The sequence below is a fragment of the Macaca mulatta genome, chromosome 15, assembly GCF_049350105.2.
Source record: "Macaca mulatta isolate MMU2019108-1 chromosome 15, T2T-MMU8v2.0, whole genome shotgun sequence".
In the NCBI taxonomy this organism is placed as follows: domain Eukaryota; kingdom Metazoa; phylum Chordata; class Mammalia; order Primates; family Cercopithecidae; genus Macaca; species Macaca mulatta.
Genome location: NC_133420.1, coordinates 127,202,347 through 127,218,523, shown reverse-complemented (window position 1 = coordinate 127,218,523; position 16,177 = coordinate 127,202,347). Strand labels below are relative to the sequence as shown.

At 45.0% G+C, this 16,177-nt stretch overlaps 1 protein-coding gene and 1 long non-coding RNA gene across 6 annotated transcripts in view; one reads left to right on the top strand and one right to left on the bottom strand.

Moving 5' to 3' along the window:
- The window catches only part of HSD17B3 (hydroxysteroid 17-beta dehydrogenase 3), a 54,647-nt gene that overhangs the window by 11,588 nt on the left and 26,882 nt on the right, over nt 1–16,177 (bottom strand). The window contains 5 exon segments of the mRNA NM_001266504.2: nt 1,117–1,151; nt 4,344–4,379; nt 6,003–6,070; nt 7,380–7,487; nt 9,564–9,639. Of these exon segments, the coding sequence (NP_001253433.1) occupies nt 1,117–1,151; nt 4,344–4,379; nt 6,003–6,070; nt 7,380–7,487; nt 9,564–9,639 (323 nt within the window).
- LOC106993845 (uncharacterized) lies at nt 47–15,936 on the top strand. Of its 5 annotated transcripts, none has more exons than XR_013405001.1 (6): nt 47–1,170; nt 1,780–1,836; nt 8,098–8,260; nt 10,367–10,606; nt 12,580–12,784; nt 14,203–15,936. It is a non-coding gene; the product is annotated as an uncharacterized LOC106993845 (long non-coding RNA). The 5 variants fall into 5 exon arrangements; XR_013404999.1 differs by having other exon boundaries at nt 10,367–10,906; XR_013404997.1 differs by having other exon boundaries at nt 10,367–12,784.

Genomic DNA, 16,177 nt, shown 5'->3' with positions numbered 1-16,177 from the left:
AAGAAGCAAAGTTCCCATGGTTTTGTTGCCCACCCGACCTTGGGTACAAAGAAAACAAAGGCGCCAGTGTGAACACTGCCGGACTCTGCCCTTTCTAGGCTTCCGCAGGTGCTGGGGGCTCTGCTTCTAGGAACGGTGAGTGAACTTCCCCCGCCTTCCCCCGGAGGGCGCCACGCAGCGATGTCTGAATTTCCGGCGCACAGAGATGCCACCGGGCAGTTACGTGACGTCACACAATGTGAGGGGCTTGCTCCTGGAGACAGAGGCCCTGCTACAGCTGCGGTCTCTCCACCAAAATACTGATAACCAGCTCAGCTCAGGATTTAAGGGGAGGGAATCCTTCTCCCCTAAATGTGACCACATGAGCTGCCGGTCCCTTTGGCCTCACGGACCCACAGCAGGACGGATGTCACATGCTGGAATGTTGTCTTGGGTAGACTTTCACAGTCCAGGACCTGCTCACACAGATACCCTATGCCAGTCTCCAGGAGCCTCACTTGTCCTTTTGAAGTTCAGTATCCTTAATCCCTCCCAATCAGACGGATTCGATAGAGGAGTAGGGGACAAGAAACTGCAAATTAGAATCCAAGGCCAAGCCCCTTCTCCCTCTAGAGAAGATAAGCTATCAAGCATTTGCTTTTAACGACACCACCTGAGAAAAACCACCTCCCAAACGCGCATTGGAAGAGGTGACGTAAATATGCAATCAGTGGAGGAGCTGACAGAGCGGCCATTTTCACATTAAACCGGAGTATTCTTTCTGACAGAAGCTGAAATTCCTAACAAAGAGATGGTCGTGATCTCAGGACAACTTCTGAAGTTTTCTTTTACACTCAACATTCGTTAATTTTTCTTTAATCCAGTGCGTGTTGAAACTGCCCTTGTCTTCCTCCCTCCGATAGTGTTACATTTGACCTTCACGTGAGATTGTCTATTTGCAGAGCTGGCCTGGCCCGGAACGTTATGGTTTTTTCCCATAATCACCGTGTGCTTTCATCGTAGCTGTTACCGTTTGTGAAAGCACAGCCAGGTGGACTCTGTGTCCCAGTCCCCGAGTTAGCTGACCGCCAGGGCAGGGAGGCCATGTGCTCCACACTTTTTTGAAGAAGGCCTTACCTTGATTCCATATGTTTCAGAATTAGCTGTGTCATCTACAAGAGAAGGCCACAGGTAAGCCCCACAAGGAACTGAGTAGCAGTGCAAGGGGGCGGGATGGAATGGGGAAGGGAGCGCGGGAGGAAGCTGGGAAAGAGTCTCATCTTCTCAGAAGGCCTTGAAAATTGCTGGCACTCATTGGAGGTCACTCTGGCCGCATTGGAGTCTGGCTGGAACCCACAGCAGCCAACCGAGACAAATGACAGGCTGTTCTGGGGCCTCTGGTTTCTTCCCCCTAAAGCTAATGTCTTCCTGGAAAAAGAGGGCAGTGAAAAATGGGGCGAATTGGCTTACGGCGGTGGAACCAACACTGAGGTTCCCATGATACTCTTCATTCTGCCGGACAGGCCAAAGTGGACTGGCCATGAGTTGGAACTGGGAGCTCTGTGGAAACCTAACACAACTCTACAGACAGAAGAACACGTCTTCCACTCAACAGCAGCCGCTTACGCAGCCTGCAGCTGGCTGTGAAATAGCTCTGTGCACACGCGCGCAGCCACTCCTGTGTATCGGAATTACGAGAGCCTTGAGCAGCCCCTTCCCCCTCCCAGCCTACAGACCCCTGAAAAGGTCTTCTCTGCCATTTCGGGAGCCTAAAAGAACTTTTTGTTTCAAAATTACAAGGTACACGTTCTACAAACGAAGGAAGAGGCGACCCCGTGGACTGAAATGTTCTCTGAGGTAGGATCGACCGGAATCGGGCCTGGCAGGCCTGGAGCAGACCCTGACTGCGGCAGGTTTGAGACGAGGGACCCAAGTGAAAGGCGAGGGGCAGAGGCATCAAGGCACCTGGGGACCGGAAGACACAGGCCGCCCATTTCTCGATGCTGTCTAGGGGCCCTGCAGCTGCTCCTCGCAGGTGCCCCCTCCCAGGCCAGGCCCCAGCCTGTCTCAGAGCCTTCAGGGAACATCTTCGCTGCTGGGGGACCAGGGGGCCAGGGCAGTGGGGGGGGTGGGGCGGAGGCTCTCTAGAACCACTAGGCTGCCTGTGGAACACTGGATTTTGAGGAAAAAGAGAGAGGATGAGGGGCGAGATGGTGTCAGCCCTCTTTCCGTGAATGACTTCCTAGGGATATTGTATAAGCCTTTTCAGCCAGCACCCACATTGCCTCAAAGCCTCCTGAACGAACTCACTAGCCCTATTGCCTGAATGATTCCAATTAGAGAGACAACACTGAATCTTGTGGGTCCCTGCCTCAAGGCTTCCAACATTCAGCTTCTGATTCCACCTTCCCTTTGCCCTCAAACACATATTCTCCCATCCCTGCCCCGAAGAGCACTCGGCCGTCTCCAGATGGCTCCTTTGAAATAGTGCAGCTTCTCTAGTCACGCTTCTAACCAGCAAGGTTCACCTGGGCATGGTATACTTAGAAGCTAAACTTCAATTCATTTTCTTTGTTACTTAGGGAACTTAGTGTTTATCAATACATAATTTTTTAAAACAAATCAAAGCATTTCTCTGCTAAAGGAGTCAGAGGGTTGTCAAGTACATTTGGGAAATGCCTATGATCAAACAGCCCAAGACTAAAAGGTCAGTTGTAAAATAATGTGAAAGACTTTAGTGGTGAGGCTGCAGATGACAGTTAGACACACAAAACTCATAATTGCATCAGCTGGGGCCTCCAAAAAGCCGTCGATTGCTAAGCATAAAAAGATGTGTGTACCCCATAGCAACTGAGCAGGAAACCATAAAATGCCAGCATGCTTACAGAAAAACAACCAACAGTTATTGTCAGCTCAACTTATCCACCTGAAAAAAAAATTTTTTTTTGTCTACTCTGCCTCCATTTCCCCTCCTTATCTTAACAGCAGCCTGGCTTTCTTTGGGAAATCTGTCCTTCGCTACCGTCAGTCCACGGTGCTTAGATGGGTGAGACTGAGCCTTCCGCTACTCTCCAACCAGGGTCCCAGCTCCTTGAAATCAGGAATCAGACTTTACTCATCCCTGCAGTCCCACTGACCTTCCAGAGTGGTCACCGAGGCTGCCATATACAGCTGTGAGTGTTGTGTACTGAGCAAGGTGCCCAGCTGTGGGGTTAGTGCAGGTGGGGAGCTCAGAGCTCACTCACAAGCCATGTGCCCTAGTAGAGGAAGAGGGCTGTGTCCCCAGAGGAAGGGGGAACACGTCATTCACACAAAATCTTCATCTACTCACCAAGTCACGCAGCCGCAAGCTGTGTCCATTCTTAAACAGTACCTTTCTCTAAATGGTCTATATAGGATAGCTTTGAGGGACCCGTGCTATACATCTTTGTGCAGCTGACCCTCATCAAAGAACTTGAATGCTGAATGGTGCCTAGGACATCTCTTGATCCACAGCCATTTTATTTTTATTTTTATTTTTATTTTTTGTTTTTTTGAGACAGAGTCTTGCTCTGTCGCCCAGGCTGGAGTGCAGTGGTGCGATCTCAGCTCACTGCAACCTCTGCCTCCGCGGCTCCGGAGATTCTCCTGCCTCAGCCTCCCAAGTAGCTGGGATTACAGGTGCCCGCCACCACACCCAACTAATTTTTGTATTTTTAGTAGAGACGGGGTTTCACCATGTTAGCCAGGATGGTCTCGATCTCCTGACCTCATGGTCCACCTGCCTCGGCCTCCCAAAGTGCTGGGATTACAGGCATGAGCCACCGCGCCCAGCTGATCCACAGCCTTTTAATAGCAGATGCAGAACCTCAAGTTCAAGGGGGCTACATAACTTGTCCAATGCTGTCCAACTAATTAGTAGCTGTGCTGGAACCAGAACACAGATGAACTTGAGCTTTGATTCAACAAATATTTATTGAACAACAAAAGTTCAGAAAATGTAAGCCATGCCCTCTGTCAGTTTTCCAAAGTGAGCTTTCCTCTATCTACAAAGCCTAAAATTAGAGGAAGAGACTGATTTTTTTTAAGTTGCCTCTGAATCCTGAATACGTTTCAGCATCATCAAGCTTAATATGTTCCGACATGTGACAAAACTGAAAGCAGAAATAGAATTCAGATACAAGGGAGAGTTGAATCCATTACTGTATTTTCTAGATGAAAAACAGAACAAGACAATTACAAGACCACGACACGGCCTCTCAACTAAGTGCGGTTCGATTTCAAAGAAGGCTGCTTCTACCGTGGATGGGCACAATTCTCCTGAGTTGCCAAACTTCAACAGCTACTACATGTTAATGCATTTCGCACACATATTGATCACATACCTTGACTACGGAGGTGATGTTACAATGGATGACGCTCTGTAATAAATAATCACAAGCACACATCAGCTGGATGATTAGAGAAATTCTCCTGGAAAGTAGTCAGTGCTAAAGAACCATGAAGAGGGCAAAAGTGCATGTCTGAGCGGTTTCATCATTCACCCTGCAAATTAGGCTCCTGACTGACTTCCAGCAAGCATGCACTAGCATCAAGAAACATCTGACTCCCATTCTGTCCTTCTGTACCTATGTCATGTTGACTAGACGTCAATTAAGAGTTTCCGGGAAAACTTGGAACTATATTACCGGAGGAATATAGATATGGTTTTTCAAAGACAGCTATTCCATTCCCAGCTGGAGGAAGAGGGGTTAGCCTATGTGAGTCTAGGAGAACAGAAAGGCAGATGGTTGTATAATATAAGGTAGAGGTTCTGGGCTATGGAGGGCAGGTAAAGAACCCACTAGAATCACCCAAGATAAAGAGAAAGGAAAAGAGGATGGACACAGACTCTAGCACAAACACAGACACACACAGGCAGAGGAGCAAGCCTGGAACTTGCTTCCTGGAGAGACATAGACTTGTGCCAGAAACAGAGTGTGGGAGACGGAGCCCACACAGGAGATGTGTGGTCCTGAGAGGAGTTTGGTGAGGATGTGCAGCAGCGCCCAAGCAGTCTGGCATTATCACCCGGGGCAGCAGACTCGGGGCTTACACAGGACTGCAGGATACCTGCAGAAATGGGGATGGACGCATGAGGGCCTGCTCAGGTTGGTGCAGCCCTGTGACTCCAAAGGTCAGGGCCTAAGGAAGGGTCAACAAATTGTGCCTTCGAAAACTGTTAAATGCAACCGGGCGCGGTGGTTCACACCTGTCACCCCAGCATTTTGGGAGGCCGAGCCGGGCGGATTACCTGAGGTCAGGTGTTCGAGAGCAGCCTGACCAACATGGTGAAACCCCATCTCTACTAAAAATACAAAAATTAGCTGGGTGTGGTGGTGCATGCCTGTCGTCCCAGCTACTCAGGAGGCTAAGGCAGGAGAATAGCTTGAACCCAGGAGGCGGAGGTTGCAGTGAGCCGAGATCATGTCACTACACTCCAGCCTGGGCGACAGAGGGAGACTCCATCTCAAAAAGAAAAAAAAAAAGGAACTGTTAAAGCCATTAAAAATGTACTCCCAACCAACAACGGCAGCCATGGGTCTGAGTCAAGCTTACTGAACTTACAGTCCTGCCAGCCACAGAGTTTGTGTCACATACTTCCCTCACACTAAAAGTTAAACAAATCTTGGTACCTGGGAAGACAGAGAAAGCCAAAGAGCTGGTGTTCTCCCATGTGTGGTGACAGCTGCGAATGTGTTAGGCAGAATTACGCTTTATAAAGTGGAGTGCAGCGCCCCAAAAGAATGGGACAATGGACAGGTAAGTTTTGATGTGCAGAGAAGAAGGAAGATGTCCATATCCCAGAGATACCATGAAAAGTGGTACTGCTGACTATGGATCGAGTGCTCAGGTGAAGAGAAAAGGGGGCCTGAATACACACAGTCCAGGATTTCGGCCGGATGCACGCTTCCATCGCTCCTTCCCGGGCCTGACTCGTTACCCAGCCAGGGGACCCAGAACCTGGGTAAGAGGAAAGTATGCACAGAAGAGCACAAGTCTACCTGGATTTCATCTGGCGCGTTCAGGAAATGGCTTGGGAGAAGGTTTGGAAGCATTCCGACATTGTTGACTGGCAGAAAGAAGCAAAACAAAAATGTGTCAGGATATCAGGTGGGAGATTTTCCCAAAGAAACATGTACAAAAAGATTGACATGTAAGGTTGCTCATCACAGTGTGATTTGATAACAGGGAGGAAAGTGGAGGGAAAATTTTGTCCCATAGTAGGAGACACCATCAGTGAATCATGGGGTGGTCATACGCTGGAATGCAGTGTAGTCATTAAAAACTATGACTGGGCTGTTTACATGGGAGAAGATGCATGATGTAAGTTTTTTTTAAAATATATGACAAAACAGCACATATGTATAATTCTGGTTTTGAAAATACATGTGTGTTTAGGATTAGAAAAGTATGTACCAAAAGGCTATCTCAGAGTATTGAGATTTTAAGAGATTCATATTTATTTTATCAGCCTGTCTATTCTTTCCATTTTTTCTGCAATGATATACTGTACACTTTCATATATAAAAATGTAATTATTTTTAAAATTCAGCAGAAGGTTTAGAAATCCAATTTGACTTTCTTCTATGTATACTATAAACACTGCACTGTGCACGTGGCCATAAAATAGCTTGTCTGTAAATCATTACAGAAACAAATACTATATTGTTTTCTGAATAAGAAAGAGTCAATTCTCAACTAACTATAGTATTTCACGGATTAATCACAGCAATGTTTGTTTGCTAAACTAATTCCTTTAGGCCAATGTTTCTGGGATTCTTTTTCTGCCAAATGCCAACACCAGTTCCATAAAAGAAAATTCATTTTAATATTAGAAAATATAGTTGGTCCGGCTGGGTGTGGTGGCTCACACCTGTAATCCCAGCACTTTGGGAGGCCAAGGCGGGTGGATCACAAGGTCAAGAGTTTGAGAGCAGCATGGCCAATATGGTGAAACGTGTCTCTACTAAAAATACAAAAATTAGCTGGGCGTGGTGGCGGCGCCTATAATCCCAGCTGCTTGGGAGGCTGAGGCAGGATAATCGCTTGAACCTGGGAGGCAGAGTTTGCCGTGAGCCCGGATCGCACCACTGCACTCCAGCCTGGCGACAGAGTGAGACTCCATCTCAAATTAAAAAAAGAAAATATAGTTGGGGGTTGAAATATGTATGTTTGATACATTCCAAACCAATATATAAATTTTTTATTCAGTGATGCCTCTAGAAGAAGTGTGCTTTGATATTCAACTTAACGCTATAGCTTAAAATATAGTCATGGTTTCAGCATAAATCACCATGAAATAATCAGGTGTCACTAATCAGTGCCAGGTTATTTCACTGATGTATTACAACAAGCTTTGCATCTTGCAATTTACTCACCTAAAATTCCAATTTCTAAGCCTGTAAGTTTTTCTTTAATATGCTCGTAGATGTCATCTTTGGTAAAATCTGCTTGTATAATCTTCACACTCCTCCCCGTAGTCCGCTCTACATGAGAGACAACAGTTTTTTCAATGAACAGGGATCCAGATGCCCCCTTGCCTGTGAAGTACTCCTGTATTACCTGAGCAGACATTGAAGAGGACAGCCCATTGCCCCAAACAGAAATGGGAGATGGCGCTGGGTAAATGCTGGGAGGTGCTAAGAGATTGGTGAATGGTGGTTTCTACGTGTCTCTAAGAGTTACTGCAGGGACACGTATATGCATTAAGATAGATTTACTGCAACGGTTCTCAAAGTGGAGTCCACAAACCACAGCATCAGGGTTACAGGGAAACTTGTCAGAAATGCAAATTCTCAGGCTCTACCCCAGACCGACTGTGTCGGAAACTGTGGGTGAAGCCCAGCCAGCCACCTGCTTAACACACCTCCGAGTGACTCTGCTGCTTGCTCAAGTTTGAGACATCGGACTGACAGCTGTAAAAGCAAGGTCTGACACTGCCTCTGCTCACAAGTGTCAAGTCTCCTCCACACAGACCCACCAACTCTTTGTATGTGTCCAATGCTTTAGCACTCACAGAGCATTTACATATACGATGTCTTATGGTCATCGTCCCTACCACATTCTAAAGTAGACATTATGGTTTTCATTTTCCAGAGGAGAAAATGAAGGCTCAGAGAAGCTAACTGACATACCCAAGACCGTCCACTCTCTGGTCACTCCAAGTTCAACGCGCTCCCCACTACTCTGTGTTCACTTGCCTTCTGTGAGAGTTTTCCGGCAGACGTGAAAGCAACAAGCAGAGTTTACCAGTGGCTTGGTGAGCTGCTTTACTTTGGAGTTAGCTGGTATTTGTGGGCCAAGCAATCTTGAGGCATAGTTCGGGGGTGGACAATGCTTTCAGGACAAAGACACTACTTACTTTTCAAAAGGATGATAAAAAGCACATTTCAGCATTGTGAGGCAAACACTGAGGATTGTCTCAGTCCTAGTCAAAGTTACTTCTGATATCCAGACACAGAACAAAAGCAGAATTCATGGGTTCAAGGGCACTGTGCTCCACGGTGTGACTGCACAGCCCACACCTCCCACACCCATCTCCTGTCCCAGATCTCCCCCAGGGAGACAAGGCTCACCCCTGACAACCCACCATGGTCTTCACAAGTCTCCAGAACTAACGTCTCATCCCTTTGAGTTAAAGAGTTTATTAATTATTAAATTAATAATTATTAAAATTAAAAGGTCCCAAAAGAAATATGATTATCATTATTAACAAAAGAACTCTTCAGAGCAAATCATAATAATAAAACATTGTGATATAAAAGTTGCCTCAGGGTTGTACAGTGTACAACCTCCACGTCCATACATGATGATCCTGGATCAAAACTGTTTTTAAAATCTGACAAACACCAGTAAGCATTGTCGCTCATCCTCCTGCCAAGAGCAGAGCATAGGCACAGGGAAGGGAAGTCCCAAACACTGATCTTGTTTTTGTTTTTGTTTTGAGACGGAGTCTCGCTCTGTCGCCCAGGCTGGAGTGCAGTGGCTCCATCTGGGCTCACTGCAAGCTCCGCCTCCCGGGTTCACGCCATTCTCCTGCCTCAGCCTCATGAGTAGTTGGGTCTACAGGCGCCGCCACCACGCCTGGCTAATTGTTCGTATTTTTAGTAGAGACGGGGTTTCACCGTGTTAGCCAGGATGGTCTTGATCTCCCGACCTCGTGATCCGCCCGCCTCGGCCTCCCAAAAGTGCTGGGATTCCAGGCGTGAGCCACCGCACCCGGCCACTGATCTTGCTTTTGAAGGGAGTGGCAGAAGCAACCGGGCAGCCAGGGCCTCAAGGATGAGCAGAGCTGATCTAGCGACGAAGGCACCAACCCAAAGGAGAAAGTGGACCTATCTGTGCCTCAGCTGGTTCCTGCTTCCGCCGGCTCACAGCGCCAGTGTGCACTGAAGGTGGCACCTTCCATCCCGCCCTCTGCTTGGTAACCAGGCTGCCCGGGAGAGTTGGTGCCCCAGGCCCTGAGAGCAGATGTGGGGATGCCAAGTACGTCAGCTGGCAGGGTGGGCGCAAGCTTGGTTGGTGGGCTCCACACACATCTCCCTTGTTTGGGGGTCACTCACCGATCTCTGTGGCAGTGGCCTGTAGTTTTTCCAGCGTCCGGCTGATAAGCACGACATCGAGTCCACGTCTTGCTAGCTGAGAGTGGGAGTGAAAAACCAAAAGAGACAAGGATGGTGAGCAGACAGGGAGGGTTTGTGTCGAGGTGACTTGGTCCCGAGGCTGTGCATGTCCTGGCAGCGTGACGTGGTGGCTTCACCTGGGTTGAAGTGTGCAGAACGTGACAAAGCTTTCTGGGCTAGGAACAGCGCAACCCCAGTGGATCACCTCAAGTGATCTACCCGCCTCAGCCTGAGGTCAGGAGTTCAAGACCAGCCTGGCCAACATGGTGAAACCCTGTCTCTACTAAAATTACAAAAAAAAAAAATTAACTGGGCGTGATGGCGCATGCCTGTGATCCCATCTATTTGGGGGGGCTGCAGCAAGAGAATCGCTTGAACCCGGGAGGTGGTGGTTGCAGTGAGCCGAGATTGTGCCACTGTACTCCAGCCTGGGTGACAGAGCAAGACTCCGTCTCACAAGAAAGAGTTACATATTATAGAAAACACATAAGAAGCTGAATTATGGTCTATGAGATACAGTCTCCAATAGCCAGTAATTCACTGTAGCCCACGGTCTCAGAATCACCCAAGGAGATGTCAAAAAAAAAAAAAAAAAAAAAAAAAAAAAACACCGATTCCCACCAAACCATCTGATATGGTTTGGATCTCATGTCAAATTGTAATCCCCAGTGTTGGAGGTGGGACCTGGTGCGAGGTGATTAGATCGTGGGGACCATTTCTCATGGTTTAACACCATCCCCCAGGTGCTGTCCATGGTAAGAATGAGTCATCCAGGGATCCGGAGATTTAGAAGTGTGTGGCACCTCCCGCTCTTCCTGCTGCTCCAGCCACGTGATGTGCTCACTCCCCTTTTACCTTCCGCAGTGCTTGTAAGTTTCCTGAGGCCTCCAAAGCTGAGCAAATGCAAGCGTCATCCTTCCTGTACAGCGTGTGGAACCGTGAGCCAATTAAACCTCTTTTCTTCATAAATTACCCAGTCTCAGGTACTTCTTTATCGCAGTGCAAGAACGAAATAATACACCATCCTGATAAAAATCTCTGGGGTGGAAGCCTCAGGATTTTCATCTTTTTCTGTTTGTGTTTATTAAATTATACTATTATATGCACAAATACATCCTCATTGTAAAAGATTCCAACAATGCCAAGGAAAAACATGTCTCCAAGCCTGTCCCTGCCCATCTCCCCACCCACCCTAGGCTCCCACCACCTTCAGTTTGTTGTTGAGCCTTCCCTAACTTTTTCTCTACATTTACAGGCATATATCGGCACATAGAGAAATAAAGGTTTGTTTTGTGAGTTTTATTTATTTTTATCCTACATAAATGACATTATAAGCAGCGTCCTGCAATATTCTTTTTAACTTAATGACATATTTTATCTCTAAGAATCGGGTATATTTCCGTAGCAGTCCACGAAGAACCACTTGATTCTTTTCTATTGCTCCGTGGTATTCTAGAGTTCACCTTTGAACGAGCACTTAGGGTGTTTCCAAGTTTTTCTCTTACCAGTCTTGCTGCAGTGAAAGACCTTCTATATAGCTCTTTGTATATGTGAGTAAATTAATTCCTATATACTGTATAGGAATATTTGGGACTGCAGATGCCATCATGCCTGGCTAACTCTTTATTTTTTGTGGAGATGAGGTCTCACTATGTTGGCCAGGCTAGTCTTGAACTCCTGGGCTCAAGTAATCTTCCCGCCTCAGCCTCCCAAAGTGCCAGGATTACAGGGGTCAGCCACCACACCCGGCCCCTTTATTGTTATCCAATTATCCAATTGTCAGTGGGGCTGAGCATCATTTGCTATGTTATGTGTGAGTTACCAGTACATACCCCTTGCCCATTCTTCTATGGAGTAACTTATCATTTTCTTACCAATTTGTAGAAGTCGTATATATCCCGGGTATTGATTATTTGCCTGCCATGTACATAGCAAGTATTTTCTACTTTGTTTCTGGTGCCCTTGTCATACATTATATACTACTTGTAATGTTATCACATTTATGAATATTTTCCTTGTTTTATATGTTCTTTTTGATTTTCCTTAACTTCAAGGATATAAATATGCTTTTCTATATCCTTTTTGTTTGTTATTTTTGAGAATGGTATGAGGTTGAAATTATTCCATAATATGTTTTTCAAATTGGGTGCCTAATTGTCTCAACAACATTCTCCACTTTGTCCATTCATTCCTAATTTAAAATGTTGACTTAGTCCTATGCTTAGTTCTCATGTGTGCCTGGGGCTGTTTCTTGTCTATCGTTTCTGTTGCACTGACCTATTTATCAATCTCCATGCCAGGGCCACTTCTGATTTAATCATAAGCATATATTAGCCTTTGATAGCTTTCCAATATTTGCGTAGTTTTGACCTCATTATCTTAGCTGGCCCCTCCTATACAATGTTAAGGAGGCTCCTACCATTTATTATTCTCTTTCGAAATTTTATTTCATCTTCTTTGTTTAATCTTCCAAATAAATGACAAAATTGTCTAGACAAGTATTAAAGTAGGGATATTTAGGGAAAAATTTATATCTTTGCAGGAATCAGTTGTCTTACTCATAAGTATATTATAGTATCCATTTTTTTTCAAATCTCATATAGCCTTCTAAACATTTAAAAGATTTTTCATGTAAATCCTGGACATTTCTTGTTAGGTTTGTGTTAATTAGGATAACATTAGTTGCTGTAACAAATAACTCTATAATTTCAGCCGTTTAACACAAAGGAAGTCTGTTTTTGTCTTATGTAGCAGACCCTATTTCACATTTGGGAACCCATTCAGGACCCAAAGCTGAGAGAGCATTTGTCATCTTTACTGCAAGGTCTCTAAGATTGCTCTGGGCTTTGCCATCCAGCTAGTGCCAGGATTGAGAGAGGCTGGAGAAGATATGCCCTCTGTTAACCACCTTGATCAAGAAGTGACCCACATCCTTTCTGCTTGCTTTCATTTGCAGAATGAGTCTCATGGCCTCACACAGATGTCAAGGAGCCTGGGAAGTGCCCTGCTGGGAGCCACTTACCAGCTGCAACTCCACTCAAAGAAGAGAGAGTAGGGATCTGGGTGGACATTGAGTTGCTCCTGCCACCAGGATCTTATGTTTATTCACTGCCATGGTGACCTGAATTATTTTGGATAGAAGACACTTCAGGATTAAGTAGGTAGGTTCAATTCCTGTCTCTACCACTTATTTCTGTCAGCGCAAGTCAGTTGTTCTGGGGATCACAGAAGGGAATACATTCAAAAGTGTGTGGCACAGCTGGGCGCATTGGCTCACACCTGTAATCCCAGCACTTTGGGAGGCCAAGGAGGGCAGATCATGAAGTCAGGAATTCGAGACCAGCCTGACCAACATGGTGAAACCCTGTCTCTGCTAAAAATATAAAAATTAGCCAGGCATGGTGGCGCATGCCTGTAGTCCCAGCTACTCAGTGGGCTGAGGCAGGAGAATCACTTGAATCCGGGAGGCGGAGCTCGCAGTGAGCCGAGATCGCGCCACTGCACTCCAGCCTGGACGACAGAGCGAGACTCTGTCTCAAAAAAAAAAAAAGGTGTGTGGCAGAGAATCTGTCACATAAGAAGCCCTCAATTGTGTTACCTATTTTTCTATATATTCTAATTTGTTATTAATCGTGAGTGGGAGCTCTTTAAACAGCCACACCTCACAGAATTTTTTATTTGTTCTGCTAGGCTGTTCATCAGTGTTTGGTTTTCATCACAGACAATAGTATTCTCTGCAAAGAGTACAGTTTTCAATATTTGCATGTTTTTGGCCTCATGATCTTGGCAGACACTTCCAACACTTACAGTGTTTCTCAGGATGCAAGCATGAGGTTTCCTGTCACTTCTGGTAGATGTTCTTTATCAATTTAAGAACAATTACATCTGTTCCTTTTTTCCAAATTACTTTTTTAATAAACTGCTGGATTCCGTTGGCAAATATTTAAATTGGATCATACTTCTCTGATGCCATCCTTGTCCCATGTTGGTATCCGAGTCATGCTCATCTATCTGGATAATTTATCAAACATGTACGGGATCAACTTGTCCCAGGAGCTTCCCAGTTTTAAAACTGAAAGTCCCACATCTGAAATCACCTTTGCAAAAATTGTAACAGTGAGAAAATTATGGCAATAAAAGAGATCTGATCTAATCAACCCCTTATCTTGCCCGTAAGCTTTCAAATTATCCTTAATTATTCTTGATTTGGGCCAAGCTAACTTTGGGAGATACTTAGTTTATAATTTAAATTATAATAACCCATTCCCAAAACTCAACCACCTTGATAAAGCTAATGAAGGGCCACCAGGCTAGGAAGAGGAGAGGAGCCTGAACTCTGCTAAGGTGTAGACATAAACAACTACCCAGCATTATATTGGAGGTCACGAGATAGGCAACGTCCCCCAGTTACTCTTGCAGACAAATATCACTATTGTACAAGCCACGATTGGCCTTTTGAGATGTCTTTTCAGGTTTTTTGCATTTCTGATGACTGATGGTTCCACCTTGACCTGCCAGTCACTCCTGTGGTCTCCCATTCAGCCGGCTCTGTGTGAATTAAACTCTTTTTCTATTGCAGTTCTGCTGTCTTGATAAATCAGCTCGACCTCGGCAGCAGGCAAAATGAACCTGTTGGGCGGTTACATATCCAAGGAACCCTCCAAGCACAGAAAAATCAAAAATCAAAGTTAACCATCCTAGAAATATGGGGGAGCTTTTTCTTATTCCTTGAGGATTTGGTAATATTGTAAAAATGTCTGGACATTTTATTCATCTGTAGCTCTTCATAACTGCCTCTTTCATTTTTTTCATGGCTACTAATCGCTTGGTGTTTTTCTACTTCTTAAGCCAATCGTGATCATTTATATTTTCACAGAAAATTGTTTATTTCATCCAGATTTTCAATTTTTCAGTACAAAGATTTAAATAGGATTTTCTTCCTCTCTTTTTCTTCTTCCTCTTCTTTTTAAAATAAATTTCCTCTTCTGTAGCTAGGTTCCTAAAATTGGTCCTTTTCTTTCTTCTTTTTTGTTCTTTTTCTTTATTTTTTTCTGAGACAATATCTCACTCGTCGCCCAGGCTGGAATGCAATAGCTAGATCAGAGCTTACTGTAATCTTGAACTCCCAGGCTCCAGCAATCCTCCCACCTCAGCCTCCTGAGTAGCTGGGATTACAGGTGTGTGCTACCATTCCTGGCTAATTTTCTAATTTTTTGTGTATATGAGGTCTCACTACTTCGCCCAGGCTAGTCTCAGACTCCTGACTTCAAGGGATCCTCCTGCCTCCTCCTCGCAAAGTGCTGGGATTATAGGCATCAGCCAGAGATGAACCCCCTTTTTTTTTTTTTTAATTTAAGATTTTTCAAAGATTTGTCTCTTATTTGGCATTTTTAAAGAATTGGTTTGACTGTTGGTTTGCTTTAAACGGATCAATTCCATTTCTTCCTGTGTTTTCTATATCATCAGTTTTTGTTCTCTATTAATTTCCTCCTTGTATCTCTTTTGGATTTTTTTTTTTTTTTTTTTTTTTTTTGGGACGCAGTCTTGCTCTGTCACCCAGGCTGGAGTGCAGTGGCCAGATCTCGGCTCACTGCACGCTCCGCCTCCCAGGTTCACACCATTCTCCTGCCTCAGCCTCCCGAGTAGCTGGGATTACAGGCACTGCCACTGCGCCCGGCTAGTTTTTTGTATTTTTAGTAGAGACGGGGTTTCACCGTGTTAGCCAGGATGGTCTCGATCTCCTGACTTCATGATCCGCCCGCCTCGGCCTCCCAAAGTGCTGGGGTTACAGGCTGAGCCCCGCGCCCGGCCACTGATCTTGCTTTTGAAAGGAGTGGCAGAAGCAATCAGGCTTCTTGTTCCTTTTCTAGAGTTTCTTGGAAGCTGAATCTGTTTATAATCTTTCTTTTTTTTCTGACAGATGCCTTTAAAGCCGAAAGTTTCCATCTGCGTAGCACCTTGGCTGCAATTCATGAGAGTACCCACTTTTATTTTTTCTGTAATCTTAGAAGTACACTGGAGAATACTTTCTGAGTATAGGTGGGGATGGATATCATTTTCTAACGTTATTTTTAATTTTATTGCATGGTGGTTAGTGAATGTAATGGTATATCTTTTGCTCTTTGGAATCAGTCACAATTTCCTTTGTAGCCTAGTCAGCAGACCGTTTATATGAATGGCTCCCGTGTATCCTTCAGGAATGTACATGAAATCTTTGTTGGCTACCCAGTCTTGTAAATAGTTGTCTATTAAATTAAACTTGAGGTTTACCAGATGCCCTACCAGATATTTGTTAACCCAGTATGAGAAGATATTCAAATTCCTTATAGCCTTAATTATTTCTTATTTATGTAATAAGATGTCACATTACAAGTTCCAACAGGAGTGCTAAGACACAACAGACATTAGATCACAAAACAAGTTCAGAGAAAGAACCTAGAAAAAACTGTGATATTGTAAGAAAACAATGACTATGTGTGATGTTTGTCCCTTGTTCTTGGCACAAAGCTCATAATACCCCGATAATTTCCTGACCGATAGGGACGATATTTGTT